This window comes from Diospyros lotus, chromosome 4 (assembly GCF_014633365.1).
Source record: "Diospyros lotus cultivar Yz01 chromosome 4, ASM1463336v1, whole genome shotgun sequence".
NCBI classification, from domain to species: domain Eukaryota; kingdom Viridiplantae; phylum Streptophyta; class Magnoliopsida; order Ericales; family Ebenaceae; genus Diospyros; species Diospyros lotus.
Window position 1 is genome coordinate 2,591,058 of NC_068341.1, and position 14,382 is coordinate 2,605,439.

Below are 14,382 nucleotides of genomic sequence, written 5' to 3' on the forward strand. Positions count from 1 at the left end.
CTCGCTCTCTCGAGGCGACGTGTAACGCGGTGGTTCTCGGAAGTTCGTTTACGGCTACGGGCAGAGGATTCAGCGAGTGTCAAGTTTACGCACGTCGAGTGTACTTTCCCGCTTGCTTTTCGTAACTGTCCTTGCACTTCTGTATTTTACAGTTTGGGCCGAAATTTTCGTTCTTTTCCTCCTTGGTCCCATTTTGCAATTCGGAGTTTGAACGTTCTAACGCGGAATGTTGATTTTTCTTTTTTTGTTAAACAGGGAAGAAAATATAGCAATATTCACTAATAAAAATATTTTTGAGAATTTTAATTAAATAATTTATCATTTAAGTATTACATAATTTATCATGCAAATGAGACACTCAATAATTTTTCATTTAAATAGAATTTGGAACAAACACTTGATTCTTTTTATATCTAAACTAAAGAGTTTTTATGATTTCATTTATAATCTTATAAATTCACAACCTATTAAACTTGTAAAACGTAGGTAAAATACTCTACTTATTATTCTTAAGATATAATAATAAATTTATTTAATTAAAAATATCATCATCAATCTACTTGACCTGGAAAAGAAAAAATAATTAAAGAGCTCAGTAAAATCCTCACGCAAACACTTTGATATTTAAGTCAAATACTAAAAATGTTAAAAATTTGAGAACAATATTCACACTAGTATCCAAAACACATTATTTATAAAAACTCTTTATAAATGATGTTTATATTTTCGTAAGACCTTCAAAGAGATTTTAGGATGTCAAAATTATCCAATTTGTTCATTGTATAGGACCTCTTTGTACATAAGGAAAACAATTGAACGATTTTGCCATCCTTAGAGGATAAGAATTGTCATTGTCGTGAGTTTTTGAAAGGTCGAGAAAGATGAAAAATCATAGGTCTTGTGCTCAACTATTACTAGATAAACGGGAGATTTTTAGTTTCATGTTTGAGCCTTTATAAAGTTTCTTGCTTGTGTCATTTCCATTAGAAATCAGGAAACCCAAAATTTCTTGCTTTAATGTCACCTTTAAAGAAAGGTCAAAAGACCCAAGGTCTATTTCTTTTGTGTTATAGTCGGAATGAGGTCAGTAAATTCAAAGTCTCGTGCTTCTACGTCATTGTGATGAAGGTTAAGAGACTAAAAGTATCTCGTCTCTGTGTTACTGACAATGAAGGTTAGGAGAGCTACCTTGGCACTGTCATTGGCAAGAGTAAGGTCTCCCGCCTCGGTGCCAAGTTAGCTCCAACTTATGGATACCGTGATGGTCTTTTGCACAGGTTTAGGTCGATCCGATTTCACTTTATTATTATTTTATTTATTTTTCTTGTCATTTTTGCTAAACTACAAAAATGTAAAAGAAATTTCTCACAAACTAACCCAAAATTTCCCTTTGCGGATGGTTGATTCTTATTCAACCAAGGCAGCATGCTGAGAAATTGCAACTTTGAAGAATGCTACAGTTATTCTACAATTATTCTAAAATAGAAGAAACGGAGAAATGTTGGGGGTAACAGACGAGCAATTCAGAGGAGTTTTCTTAAAAATAATAAAGAATCAATGGAGCAAATGGAGGCCAGTGAGGAGGCATGGGCACGCGTAAAGACCTGAGAGTCTCTGAGATGAGATGATGCAATCATATCAATTATATTATATATAAAATTAGAGTCAAATCAATTATTATATCATTATTACACCTAAACTTATAACTGTTAAGTAACATAACGAGATTAATATACAAATAAAAACCAATATAGAAGTCGGCCGTGAACCGATCCACGTTCCTACTGGACTGGATCCAGCCAGATTAAGATTATTATTATTATTGAGCTAAATAAAGTTGGCTTTTTTTCCTATTGACTGACTGACTAGCAGACCAATCCTTGCTCCCTGTTCCAACTCTGCCCGCCTCATCTGCCTAATGTTAACCAGGAATCAAATACAGAGGGGCGCACATGGAGCCCTTGTACCGCGGCACATATGGTCATGGCGATGCCCCTTTAACAAAAATGTTATTTTGACACTTAATTACAATATTTGTGTATATTAATATATAATATATTGAGGGTTAAGGATACAAATGTCAATTTTATAGGATTAAATGGTTGGGTTTGGGAAGGATTGATGCTTTTCACGTAGGCGTGAAGGGGAGGCAAAGGCAATCAACTAATCTTTGTCCTTAAATTAGAGCACACTCCATCAAGACTCCACCGACCGATTTAAATATTCCATCTCTCGCTCATCGGTCGTCACGTTCTCACCATAAAACCCCGCAATTATATTATTTTTTTCCAAAAGTCTTCTAATGTCACAAACTAAATTCAGCTACGTAGTTACATAAATTTATTTAAATTTTGTCATTGTATTCACTTTTTATTAAATTTAGGCATTTTATATAAATTTATTATTTATTCCTTTTACCTTACATTATACGAAATTAAAAATAAATATGATATAAAATGAAAACAGAAAAACATCATTTTTTTAAAAAGTAGAAACGAAGATACAAGGAAAACGCTTAAATTACAAAATATAGAATTTTATTTTGTAAATATAATTTTTAATATAAAAATTATTTAATTTAAAAATAAACATAAATTCTTATAATACATTCAAACAAATTATAAAAGAAAATAACAAATTTTGATTTAAAGACGGAAAAATTTATATCCCTATTCATGGATGAAAATGAATTTTTAAATCAAAAATAATATTTTTCTTATATTGCAAAATGGTCACACAAATTTTTTAAAATCATAAAAATAATCCAAAAATATTTCTTGATATTTTAAAAACAAAAATATTTTAGAAATATTAAAATGACACTCCCAAAAAATTTATATTCATCATAACTTTTGCCCATGAGAAATAACATTTTAGATTTGTATATTATTCATTCTATCAATACTTTTTTATTTTGAAAAAAATTAAATATTTAGGTAAGCATCTATTAAATTAAAAATAGTCTAAGTATATTTCTTTAAGTTATAACAAATTTAATAAAAAGGAAATACTATAATCAAGCTGAAATTAAAAATAATAAAATATTTAGATCAAATACTGATTCAATTAACATGTAACATTATATAACAATATATGCAATATGCACGCTTATATATATATATATATTAGCGTATGCCCGTATCTAAAGACACGATGTAAATAATAAACAAATATAATTATAATTTATACGTATTAAACGTTCTATAAAACTCAAATAATAAACAAACATATAAGATTTACAAATCAAAATATAAGAGTAAGAAAAAAAAAATGTAAACATTGAACAAAAAATAGAAATTAAAGTTATTGTATACTTATTAACGTTTTACAATAAAAAGAAAAAGTACAAGCATGTATTATACAATTCAATCTAAAAATGTTTGGTTATATAATTTTAGACACCAAAAAATAAAAAATAAAATAGTAATAATAAGTGTTGAGCCAACTTGCTCATATTAATTAAGTTTTGATGATTAACAAAAATATTTTTATAATATAAATATATTTATTTCTCATATAAAAAATAAATTTATTTTAAATTAAAAGTAGGTACAAAAAGTAAATTTATTTTGAATTAAATGTGGATTGTCTTTAAACATGTTTCCTACTTTTGATCATTTATGTCTCAAAGTTTATATTTGAATTTTCAAATCTTGATTTCTTATTCAAAAAGTAAATTTATTTTGAATTAAAGGTGAGACATGTTTTCTTATTGTTTGATAAATTCTAAACATTTTTTAAATTTCAAATTTTATATTAATCATTTATTTAGTGGCTAAAAAGATTATAAATACTCCCCAAACTCATTTTTTGAATATTCATTGCACATATTGCATATCCAAAGCTCCAAAAAACTCTCAAGCTAATTTTCAAGTATTTCAATGCTCTCAAAGATTCATTGTTCATCCACCAAAAAGTCACAAAGCAAGAGGAGAAAAAAAGATTACAAATCCGAATCCGATCTTCTCCATTCAAATCGAGGTTACCGTTTATTTATTTATTTAAACATTTTTGCCTTATATATTTTGTGCTTAATTGTTTATTTATGTCTAAATGTGGATAATTTATTTGTAACATTTAAATTATTATTGAGAATTGTATAGATTTTCTAGATCCGTTAAAATTTATGTGAATTTAGTTTTCAAGGTAAGTTAAGTAGAAAATATTGGGTATAGTGGTTGCCTAAAATTCATTGTAATCTAGGTATTTTTTCTAGTTTCTAATGTGAGCTAGTGTGAAAACCTTGGTGATTTTGATTTAGTGAAACCCTAAGGGTGGTTAGACCTTGAGATAGTGGATTAGGTGTATGTGAAGACGCCGGATTACTATAAATTATCTTGTGCCTCATTTTATTTATTTTTATTATATTTTGTGGCTTACATCTATTATTAATCTCAAATATAATTTATTATATTTATCAAATATATATTTTTTAATAAAATCATTAATCAAAAATATTTATTAAAATTGAGAAAAAATTTAATCACTCAATTCATCCATCATCTTGAGTGGCCATACCCTAAGGGACCAACAATAAGAGTTAACATGGATTTCATTGGCGATGAAATATTATTTCCAAATCAGTTGCTACCAAATCAGATAATAAAATTTAATATTTTATTTAAATAAATAACTGTCGTTGATAGAAAATACTTAACAGATTATAATCAAGAGGAAAAAAAAAGAAAATATAAACGAAAATGATAAAATGTCAACCCATTGTTTATAATAGATGTATTTTAACAATCACTAAAATGATAAAATTTAAATCAGAGCATAATTTTATAAAAATAAAATTAAAACCAAAATCAAAACTTGGTATGATTAATTACCACTTTGAGAGTCTAAACATAAATTTGTGCAAAAAAACAAAAACAAATTTCCTTGTATAGAATTATCTCATCCTCAATCTAACCACTTTTATAAATCAATCTTCAATTAACTTATTAATTAATCATGCCTTCTTCATTGATCACAAATATAAAATATACTAATGTTAATTATGACACATTTATTATTAAATAGAATGTTAATTATATAGACACATTAAAATGTTAATTATTATTAAATAGAATGTTAATCACGTCTTTCTCAATCTAACCACTAATGTTAATTATGTCTCATTTATTATTATTTAACCATCAAATAAAATACTAATGTGGATTTCCTCATAAATAACCCAAATGAAAAGAATTTTTGCAAGATTTCCTTTTATAACCAACTCAATAGTCAATGCCCATTTTATAAAATTAGCTCTTATGCATTGTTGTTAAAATATTTTTTTAATAACCTAATAGGCCCTATCCCAACCCTCATCAAATACACATAATTGTTAAATGGGCAAATTGTTTAAAGAAAAAATTTTACTTTTATATTAATTTTAGAACAAATTTTTATTTTTATTAAATTATTATCTGACTACACACCATCTCAATTATATATGGTCAAATATACTCAATTTTATCAGCAAATCATCAGATTCATACTCATCAAATTCTAACCAAACCAAATAATGACCCTCTTCATTTTATTTCATTTCATTTTCTTTCTTTTCCTTAGATAATATTGGATTCACACACATCAAATTCAAACTAAATGTGATCCACATCCTTTGCTTGCATAAAAGGGTGCTCAGGGAGAGTTGATGATTAACAAATAAATTTACTTTTTAGTATATAATGATTTTTAAAAAATATTTTTTATTTATTTTACTTGAAAGATATTAATTTTATTAATGAAATTTAAACTTGTGATGTCTAAATTGTAATATACTTTTATTATTAATTTTTAAATTTCAATGTTACTTATAAAATAAAAAAAAATGCTAGTTTTCACTTCATTTTTTGTTATTTTTTTCTAATTTCATAACCCTCCACAAACACACACTATAATTTAATAAAACTAATGTCAAATTTTTGAGGTTGTCGAATGTAATGTCACCAACCACTGGAATAGAGAGAGTGGGAGACAGTGACTGAAAAGGATTATTATATTCTAGTGGCACGGGTATACAAATTTTGAGGTTGGGTAATTCTTTTTGTAAAATAGAAGGTAGTGATGAACAATTAATATAATAATCCTTTAGGAGATCCGAGATTTGTTGCCCCCCTAGGATAGCTACAAAAGTCCTCTAATAATATTGTTGGAGGACTATAGAGTGGCCCAAAATTAACAGGTGTTAGTTTGGTGAGAAACCCCACGTGGTTGTTGAAAATCTTCCAAGTGCTCTCCCGACTTCTATGAGAAAGTCCTCAAATTCGGCCACATCAAATGCCTTGACGTTGGTATTAACGGAGCTTGGTCTTTCTCAGATCAATATACATTTGATATATGATGAAGTAGTAAACTAAACTGTGTCGTTATATTTATGTGTGGGTATGGGCAAGCTGTACAACTATATAGACACAGTGGCCATACAACTAGTGGCCTCGGATATAGATAAGTTCTATATATACACAATGAATCAATGTATATATATACACAGTGAATTTTATTTTTATCACCTCACCATTGTGTATATAGATAAGTTCTATATATACACAATAAACTATATGAATGAGAGATATATATACACACAATAACTATAGATATACATAGTGAATGAAAAATACAACTTACTATGTAATTTTCATAGAAGTAAATGAGAAATACATACTTTGAGCAGCGATGGAGCTTCATACACACACAGTGACCACGGATATACATAGTGAATGAAAGATACATACTTTGAGTAGAAGACGGCAAACAGCTTCATGCGCGACGGCCAAGAGGCTGGGGACAACTTCGATGGATAATTGAGGGAGTGTGAGAGAAGGAAAAAAAAAAAGAGGAAGGTAGGGAGTGGGAGAAAGAGAAAGAGAGAGCCAGTGATGCATTGAGCCGCCCATATGTCCATCAATCACATATAAATTAAAATTGTTCATTTCAGCCATACATTTCATTTCAGCTGCCCATATGTCCATCAATGAATCTCAGCCATACAATTCATTTGTATTTTGGCGGGAAGTGAAATTCATCCTAACCATCAATTTTGTTGAGAACTCATCTCAGCCATTGGATCTTTAACACATTTTGGATATTTTCAAAAACTTTTCTGCCATATTATATAGATATGTAGTGTTATATACATGCATACAATATATATAAAACGACAATACATTACAAACAGATGTGTAGTATGTATATTATTGTATTTATTCTGTATTTGATCTAAAATTCAGATCCAACCAAAGACTACTTAAAAACAAAATTAAATTAAATTATCCTAGCCTTGTTTAGGAGAAGACGTCCTATTGGAAAAGTCAACAAGGAAGCCATTATCGAGAATATTGAGCTAACTTGCTCATATTAATTAAGTTTTGATGATCAATAAAAATATTTTTATGATATAAATATTTTTTCTCACTCATGTAAAAAGTAAATTTATTTTGAATTAAAAGATAATTGTTTTTAGACATATTTTATTGTTTTAATAATTTATGTCTCAAAATTTTATATTTGAATTTCAAATTTTAAATTAAAGGATAATTATTTTTAAACATGTTTTCTCTTACTCATAAAAAAAGTAAATTTATTTTGAATTAAATGAAATTACTTTTAGACATGTTTCATTATTTTAATTATTTATGTCTTAAAATCTTATATTTGAAATTTGAAATTTGAAATTTTGATTTTTCATGCAAAAAGTAAATTTATTTTGAATTAAATGTGAGACATATTTTCTTATTATTTGAGAAAGTCTAAACATTTTTTAAATTTCAAATTTTATATTAACCATTTATTTAGTGGCCAAAATGCTTATAAATACCCACTAAACTCATTTTTTGAGTATCCAAGTATTTTCATTGCATATCCAAAATACTCGAAAGCTCTCAAACGGTCTCAAGCAAAACATCTAAGTAATCTAAGGCTCTCGAAATATTATTGCATATCCATCGAAGAGCCACAAGGTAAGATAAGAAAAATTATTCAAGTCTTCTAGGACAAATTCAAACTTCTTCATTTGAAGTTACAAATTTATTTAAATATCATTGCATTGTATAATTTGTTCTTAATTGTTTATTTGTGTCAAAATGTAGATAATTTATTTGTAACATTTAAATTACTATTATGAATTATATAGGTTTCCTAGAACCGTTAAAATCTAAATAAATCTAGTTCCCAAAGTAAGTTAGGGAGAAAACCTTTGTATTAATGATTTTCCTATAACCCATTGTAATGTAGAAGTGTATCTAGTTTTCAATGTGAGTTAGTGTGAAAACCTTGGTGAGATTAGTGGAACTTCAAGAGTAGTTGAGACATTGGGAAAGCGAAGTAAGTGTGTGTGGAGATACCGAACCACTATAAATTATCTTGTACCTCATTTATTTATTCTTACTATATCTTGTGATTTGCAATTTATTAATCTGAAGCTTACCTATTGATTAGTGGTTAATTTTATAAAAATTTTGTTATAATTATACCCTTCTTCTGATCTTAAAAATGGTTTAAATTAGATATTAATATATATTTTATGGTTATATGCAAGTTTAAATTGAAAAATGAATGAAATGAAATTTTAAAGTAAAATTTAATAATAATAATAATAATATATAAAATTATATATAATACATATACATCATTATATGCATGCATGTAATATATATATATAATATAATCTAATATATATATGTGCCATGTGTAATACATATATATAATATATAATTTATTAATAATATTAAATTATTTTTATTTTATTTTTTAGGCATGAAGAATTCAAGCCCATGAAGACTTAAAGTCCATGAAGAATTCAAGTCCATGAAGAAATCAAACCCATGAAGAAATCAAGCCCATGAAAAATTAAAGTCCATGAAGAATTCAAGCCTATGAAGAATTAAGGCCCAATTTGAGCAACCCATGGAAGATATTATTTGGAGAAGGCCCAAGGATTATTTTTAATCCTAATGAAGATTAAAAACCAATTTATAGAAATCTATTTTTATTTTTTATGTGAGAGCTTTATTAGGTGTGTTTTTTAGCTAAAATCCATTTAACTATTAGGTGGATATTATAGCTAAAATCCATTTAACTTTATGAGTGCTTTATTAGGTATGTATTTTAGCTAAAATCCATTTAATATTAGGTGTGTATTATAACTAAAATCCATTTAACTTTAAGTGTGTGAGTGCCTATTAGATATAATTATGTCTAGTTGAATAATTGAAATTGTGTGGTTTGTATTACATCTTGTGGCCTATAAATAGATCACTTGATTGCATTTGTAAGTGTGATTATTATTCTTGAATAAAAGTTTAGTTGTTTCCTTATAATTCTCTCTTTGATAATTGTTCTTGTTCTTTCCCCTTTTCTTTAGTATTCTCTCTTGTGATCTTCCTTCCTTCCTTTCTTGTTTTAAATTCTTATGTCATTTATTATTACTTTATTATTCACCGCCTAAATGGCCGGTTAATTTGTGCCTTTAAATTTCTGTAATTTTAATTCTTGTCATTTAATTATTCACCGCCTAAATGGCCGGTTAGTTTATGCCTTTAAATTTCTTGTCATTTAAATTCTCGTCATTTAATTATCCACCGCCTAAATGGCCGGTTAGTTTATGCTTTTAAATTTCTTGTCATTTAAATTCTGTTATTTAAATTACGTCATTTAAATTTCTGTCAATTAACTTTCAAATAAAAATGAGTAGTTAAATCTAATCTTGGGTTAAGGCAAGGACAGTGTCCAATGCCAATGATTCCCAAAGAAAGCTGCGCTTTAAATAAGTAACATTAATTTAAATTTCAGTATGAGTGTGTATTAATTATTAAAAAATCACTAGGTTTGGATTGGAGCGTAAGCCTAACTTAGAGCTTTCATGCCATGTATGAGAGTTACTAGAACTGGAAACGCTATCATACCTAAACCCAGATGATTAATTTAGTTGTTTTATGTATTAATTGCAATTGAATTTATGGTGGTTGCTTAAATTAGAATCTCACATATCATGTATGGGGATTGCTTAACCTAGAACTATCATCATCTCTAATTGCATTTAATAACAAACCCTCATATCTGAAATTAAATTAATGTTGCTAATTTTTTATGCTAAAATTTGGGAATCAACGAGTTGGTACTGAAATTGTCTTAACTCAAGCACTATCCAAATTCATATTTTTACGTTTAATATTTATTTCAATTTTTGCCTTACTTTATTTTCTAGTATCTGTTGTCTAAAAACAAAACCATAAAAAATCTTGTTGTCAATTTGTCCAAATGCGTGTGCGTGTGTGTGACATTCTTTTTCTTTTGCCATAAATAAATCTCTCAGTGGACGACCTGGATTCATCCAGAAAATATAAATTTAAATTTGGACTACAACTGCACTCGTACACTGACGAGTATAAACCTCTCACTAAAATAAAAAAAATATAAAAATTTTATTATGATTTGTTTTTATTGTGTTTTAATTGCAGGGTGAGAGTGCAGTCACCTATACATAATTATAAAATCTTAATTTGTTTAAAATTAAATAACAAGAATTTAATTAAAAGAAAATAAGTTATATATATTACTAGAGAAAATAATTAATCAATAATATTTATTAAAAGGAAAAGGAATTTTAAACACTTAATTCACCTCTTTCTTGAGTGGTCATATTAAGGGACTAACAAAAAATCTAGATTGCATAAAAATGAAAATGAAAAATAGAGAAATAAGTTTTTTTTTTAAAAAATAGATGTAAATAATTATGAAACAAGAAATGTTTCTTCGTTTATAAAACTTCAAAACGATGTTTTCGAGTTTCACTGTGAAGAACAACGAGAGTTCTCCCGAAAAGATATATTATACGCCACAATTCACTTGATAAAGTCATTATTTTGAGGAAGAATATTGAAAAACTTTCTCCTAAATAATTTTATTGCATGATATCTAAATAATTTTACTGTATTTTTCCATGATACTATTCCTCTAGGGAGATTTCTCTGCAGACTCTGCCAATTTCTTGAGTTTTTTAGATAAATAAATTTTTATTATTGTATTCGAGTAATAATAATTTTACAATCCCGATTTGATTGCTTCTTCCTCAATTGACCTGATCGAGACCCAAACAAACAAACAGCAAGCCCCGACGAAACGACTAAATTCAAACAAATCTAGCCTTGGTTATCCCAGTTGGTTCCAGTGTTCCAAGCCCACTGGGAGGGCGCTGTCCCTCTCCCTCTCTCTCTCTCTGCGCGTCGGAGCAGCAGGCAGGCAACAGCAACAGCAACAGCAACAATGGGCTTCTTCTCCTTCCTCGGACGGGTCCTCTTCGCCTCTCTCTTCATCCTCTCCGCCTGGCAAATGTAAATCGCCCTCTCCTCTCCCTTTCTTTCCCCACACACATATATATGTATGCATACACGTACGCGTGTTTCCTTCATTGCCGTGTTGTCTCTGCTGAATCCGTTTGCATCCTGCCGCCAGATCTAATGACTATCTATCTATCTATCTCTCTCTATATATTTATGCTTTTGGGTTTCCTCAGCACAGCAGCCAAATGGGATGTTTATTATTGTTTTAAAGTTTGCTATCTAGTTTCTTTTGTTGTTTTCTTTCTCTTTTCTCCTGTGGGTTGGTACCGTTTCTCCTGAGTACAGTTTTCATTGCCCTTGTTTTTCGTTTCAGTTTTGTTCTTTTGCTCGTTGCTTTTAGTGTCACTGTCTGCTTTATCTGGTTCCATTTTGTTGTGATGCTTGAAATTTGATTTGCCTTGGGAATCTGTCTGATATGTCCCCTCTATGTTTGGAGGCCTCTTTACTCTTCTTCAGTTCAAAGCTAATCCAGCCGGTTTCTTTGAAGATAGGGAAGTTAATTGAAAATTGCAGATTCTACCAACTTCCACCTGAAAAGAATTTCCATTCTTTTTATATTTTTGTTGAGGTTCTCTTGATTTTCCACTTGGCCCAACATCAATCTTGACCTTGGTACCTGTCCAAATTTGAAGCTTCCCATACAGAAAACTGAATGTGAATTTGAACAATTTTTCCAAATATCTGAGCCTTATTGCTGCACTTTTGCTTCCTGAAAGTGCCTGGCCTGCAATTTTTTTTTCCCTTTGGTGCCCTTTCTAGCAGTGTATACATATATATGTATTGCAAGGTTGCAACTTTTAGGCTCGATGCACTAAATGGTTCCTAACAGATTACTCAGTATTGCTTGCTTTGAGAAAGAGGATCATGTTGCCCAGCTATCAAATTTGTTAAGATGTTGTGGACACCTATTGCTGTGGAAGTTATTTCCGGGGGGGTAATTCTGCTATAAGTCCTTGGAATTAGTTTACTGAAACTACTTTTGCAGTTCTCTCTTAAGTCATAGAAGAAAGCACACCAATTGTTCAGTTTTAATGTGTACCTTATCACATCTGCAATATTGCTGATCCTAAAATTATGGTAGATGGGAGGATAGAACTTAAACAAAGTCCCTTAGCATTAATTCCCCTGGAACCACTTTATCCATATCCTGCCTTAACCAAACGTTGGTTTGGACCAAATCAAAGTTTAAATTAGTGTTGAGATTTGATGTAGTGGGAGATCAAAATGCTCCTCTCTTCGTGAGGGACAAGGGAGGTGGTTTTCTTATGCAGCCTTACCAATATTTTATTATTATTGTTTATTTATTTTATTTTTGCAAAATGGGCTATTTTTACAACTCAAACCTGAGACCTTCCAGTTGTAAAGGAGTAACCTTATCTTTGCTACCAAGGTCTATGCTCATTCACAACTGCAGGTTGTTCAGTGCATATATATCCTTATTAATTGAATGTAAACATATCCACTGATATGTTGATAAATCAATTTTTTGAAGCAATATTGAAGAAAATTTCATTTTATGGACAAAATCTTGGTGCACTTTATGACGAAATAACATTTTTTCTTGTGATTGTGGAGCCTTGCCTTCTGCTAATCTTTCTCATTTCGTACTTCTCCCCGACACATGTGGATGTCAATGAACAGATTCAAGGTGATATGGTTTATTTTCTTTTGGGTTTTAATTTTTGGATTTAGTGGGAAGCGGGAGGGGGAGGTTACTTTGAATTCAAAGCTGTGTAGAACTTGCTTTTGTATGCAACTCCTCCAGGAATTTCAGCTGGGAGTTGATATCAATGACTTTGGATTTAAAAACATGCATGCATCTTTGCAGGTTCGATGATTTTGGTGATGATGGTGGACCTGCAACAAAGGAATTAGCTCCCAAGTTAGCTATTGTCCAGAATTATCTGGCTACTAAGTTGGGGAATGGGGTGCAAAACATTGATGTGAGGCTCTTGGGTGATGCTTTATCTTGCACTGAATATGGTGGATTTCCTTTTCTTTTCCTTTTTTTGTTTGAACTGAATAATGGACTTCTAATTGGGGATGTTCCTTCAGGTTAGGCATTTTGTTGCAGCTTCTATTGTTCTAAAAGGGCTTGGCGGCTTCCTATTCGTATTTGGCAGTTCTCTTGGTGCTTACATACTGGTTAGAACTATTAGTGTTGTTGCTGGACTATAACAATCTAAATTTGTTTGTTTTGGGGATATGCCTTCCCAAATTTTTGCCACCTCTCAACAAATTAACGCAAACTTCTCATTTTACTCGACTAATAATTTCTGTATTTTTTCTTTGATTTGGTTTAGCTGTACCACTTGGCATACACCACTCCACTCCTGTATGACTTCTACAACTACAAATATGGCGAGCCGGCTTTCTTTGCAGCCCTACAAGAATTCTTGCAGGTTTGACCTTATATTTGGTTTGTTTCTTATCTTATGTTCATGCTCCACAACTGAACTTGGAATAACTTGACTCATTTTTTGGCAGTGCGTAGCCCTCTTGGGTGCATTGCTTTTCTTCCTGGGAATGAGGAACTCAATCCCAAGGAAGCAGCTCAGAAAGAAGACCCCCAAAACGAAGACAGTTTAGAAGCAATGAAGCAGCAGTTTTAGATTAGATAATTGGCTTCTTTCCCACATTCATTAGGCCTCTAGTATTTGATGCTGTAAGAGTCTTATTCTCCTTGATTTTGATCAAATGAGTCGTTAAATTTATGTAGTGTGACTTGATCAGGACCATAGATGTTCAAATGTGTACCCTCTGGTGTGCCTTACAATGTACTGGTTGGATTTAACTCATTCATCTTCAGTTGCTTGGCTTCAGTGAGCATAACGCAGTGTCAAGAATGGTGCATTAAAAGAGATATGTTGGTGACTGTTAGTGTGACTTGTAATAATATGACCTCGGCGACGCCTAACTAATCTGGTTTAAGAAATATTTAGGTAAACTATTATACTGGATTTCAATCAATACTAATCTGGTTTAAGAAATATTTAGGTAAACTATTATAGTGGATTTCAATCAATTGAGGTCATGGAAATCCCTTGATAGT

The 14,382-nt window shown here is 30.0% G+C and overlaps 1 protein-coding gene across 1 annotated transcript; it reads left to right on the forward strand.

The window, feature by feature from the left end:
• The first annotated feature begins 11,051 nt into the window (after window positions 1-11,051).
• On the forward strand, window positions 11,052-14,191 carry LOC127799009 (uncharacterized). The gene is made up of 5 exons (XM_052332682.1): window positions 11,052-11,321; window positions 13,159-13,273; window positions 13,386-13,475; window positions 13,634-13,732; window positions 13,818-14,191. Exons 1-5 carry the CDS (start codon window positions 11,254-11,256, stop codon window positions 13,917-13,919), a joined length of 474 nt encoding a protein of 157 aa, XP_052188642.1. The 5' UTR covers window positions 11,052-11,253; the 3' UTR covers window positions 13,920-14,191.
• The last annotated feature ends 191 nt before the right edge of the window (window positions 14,192-14,382 follow it).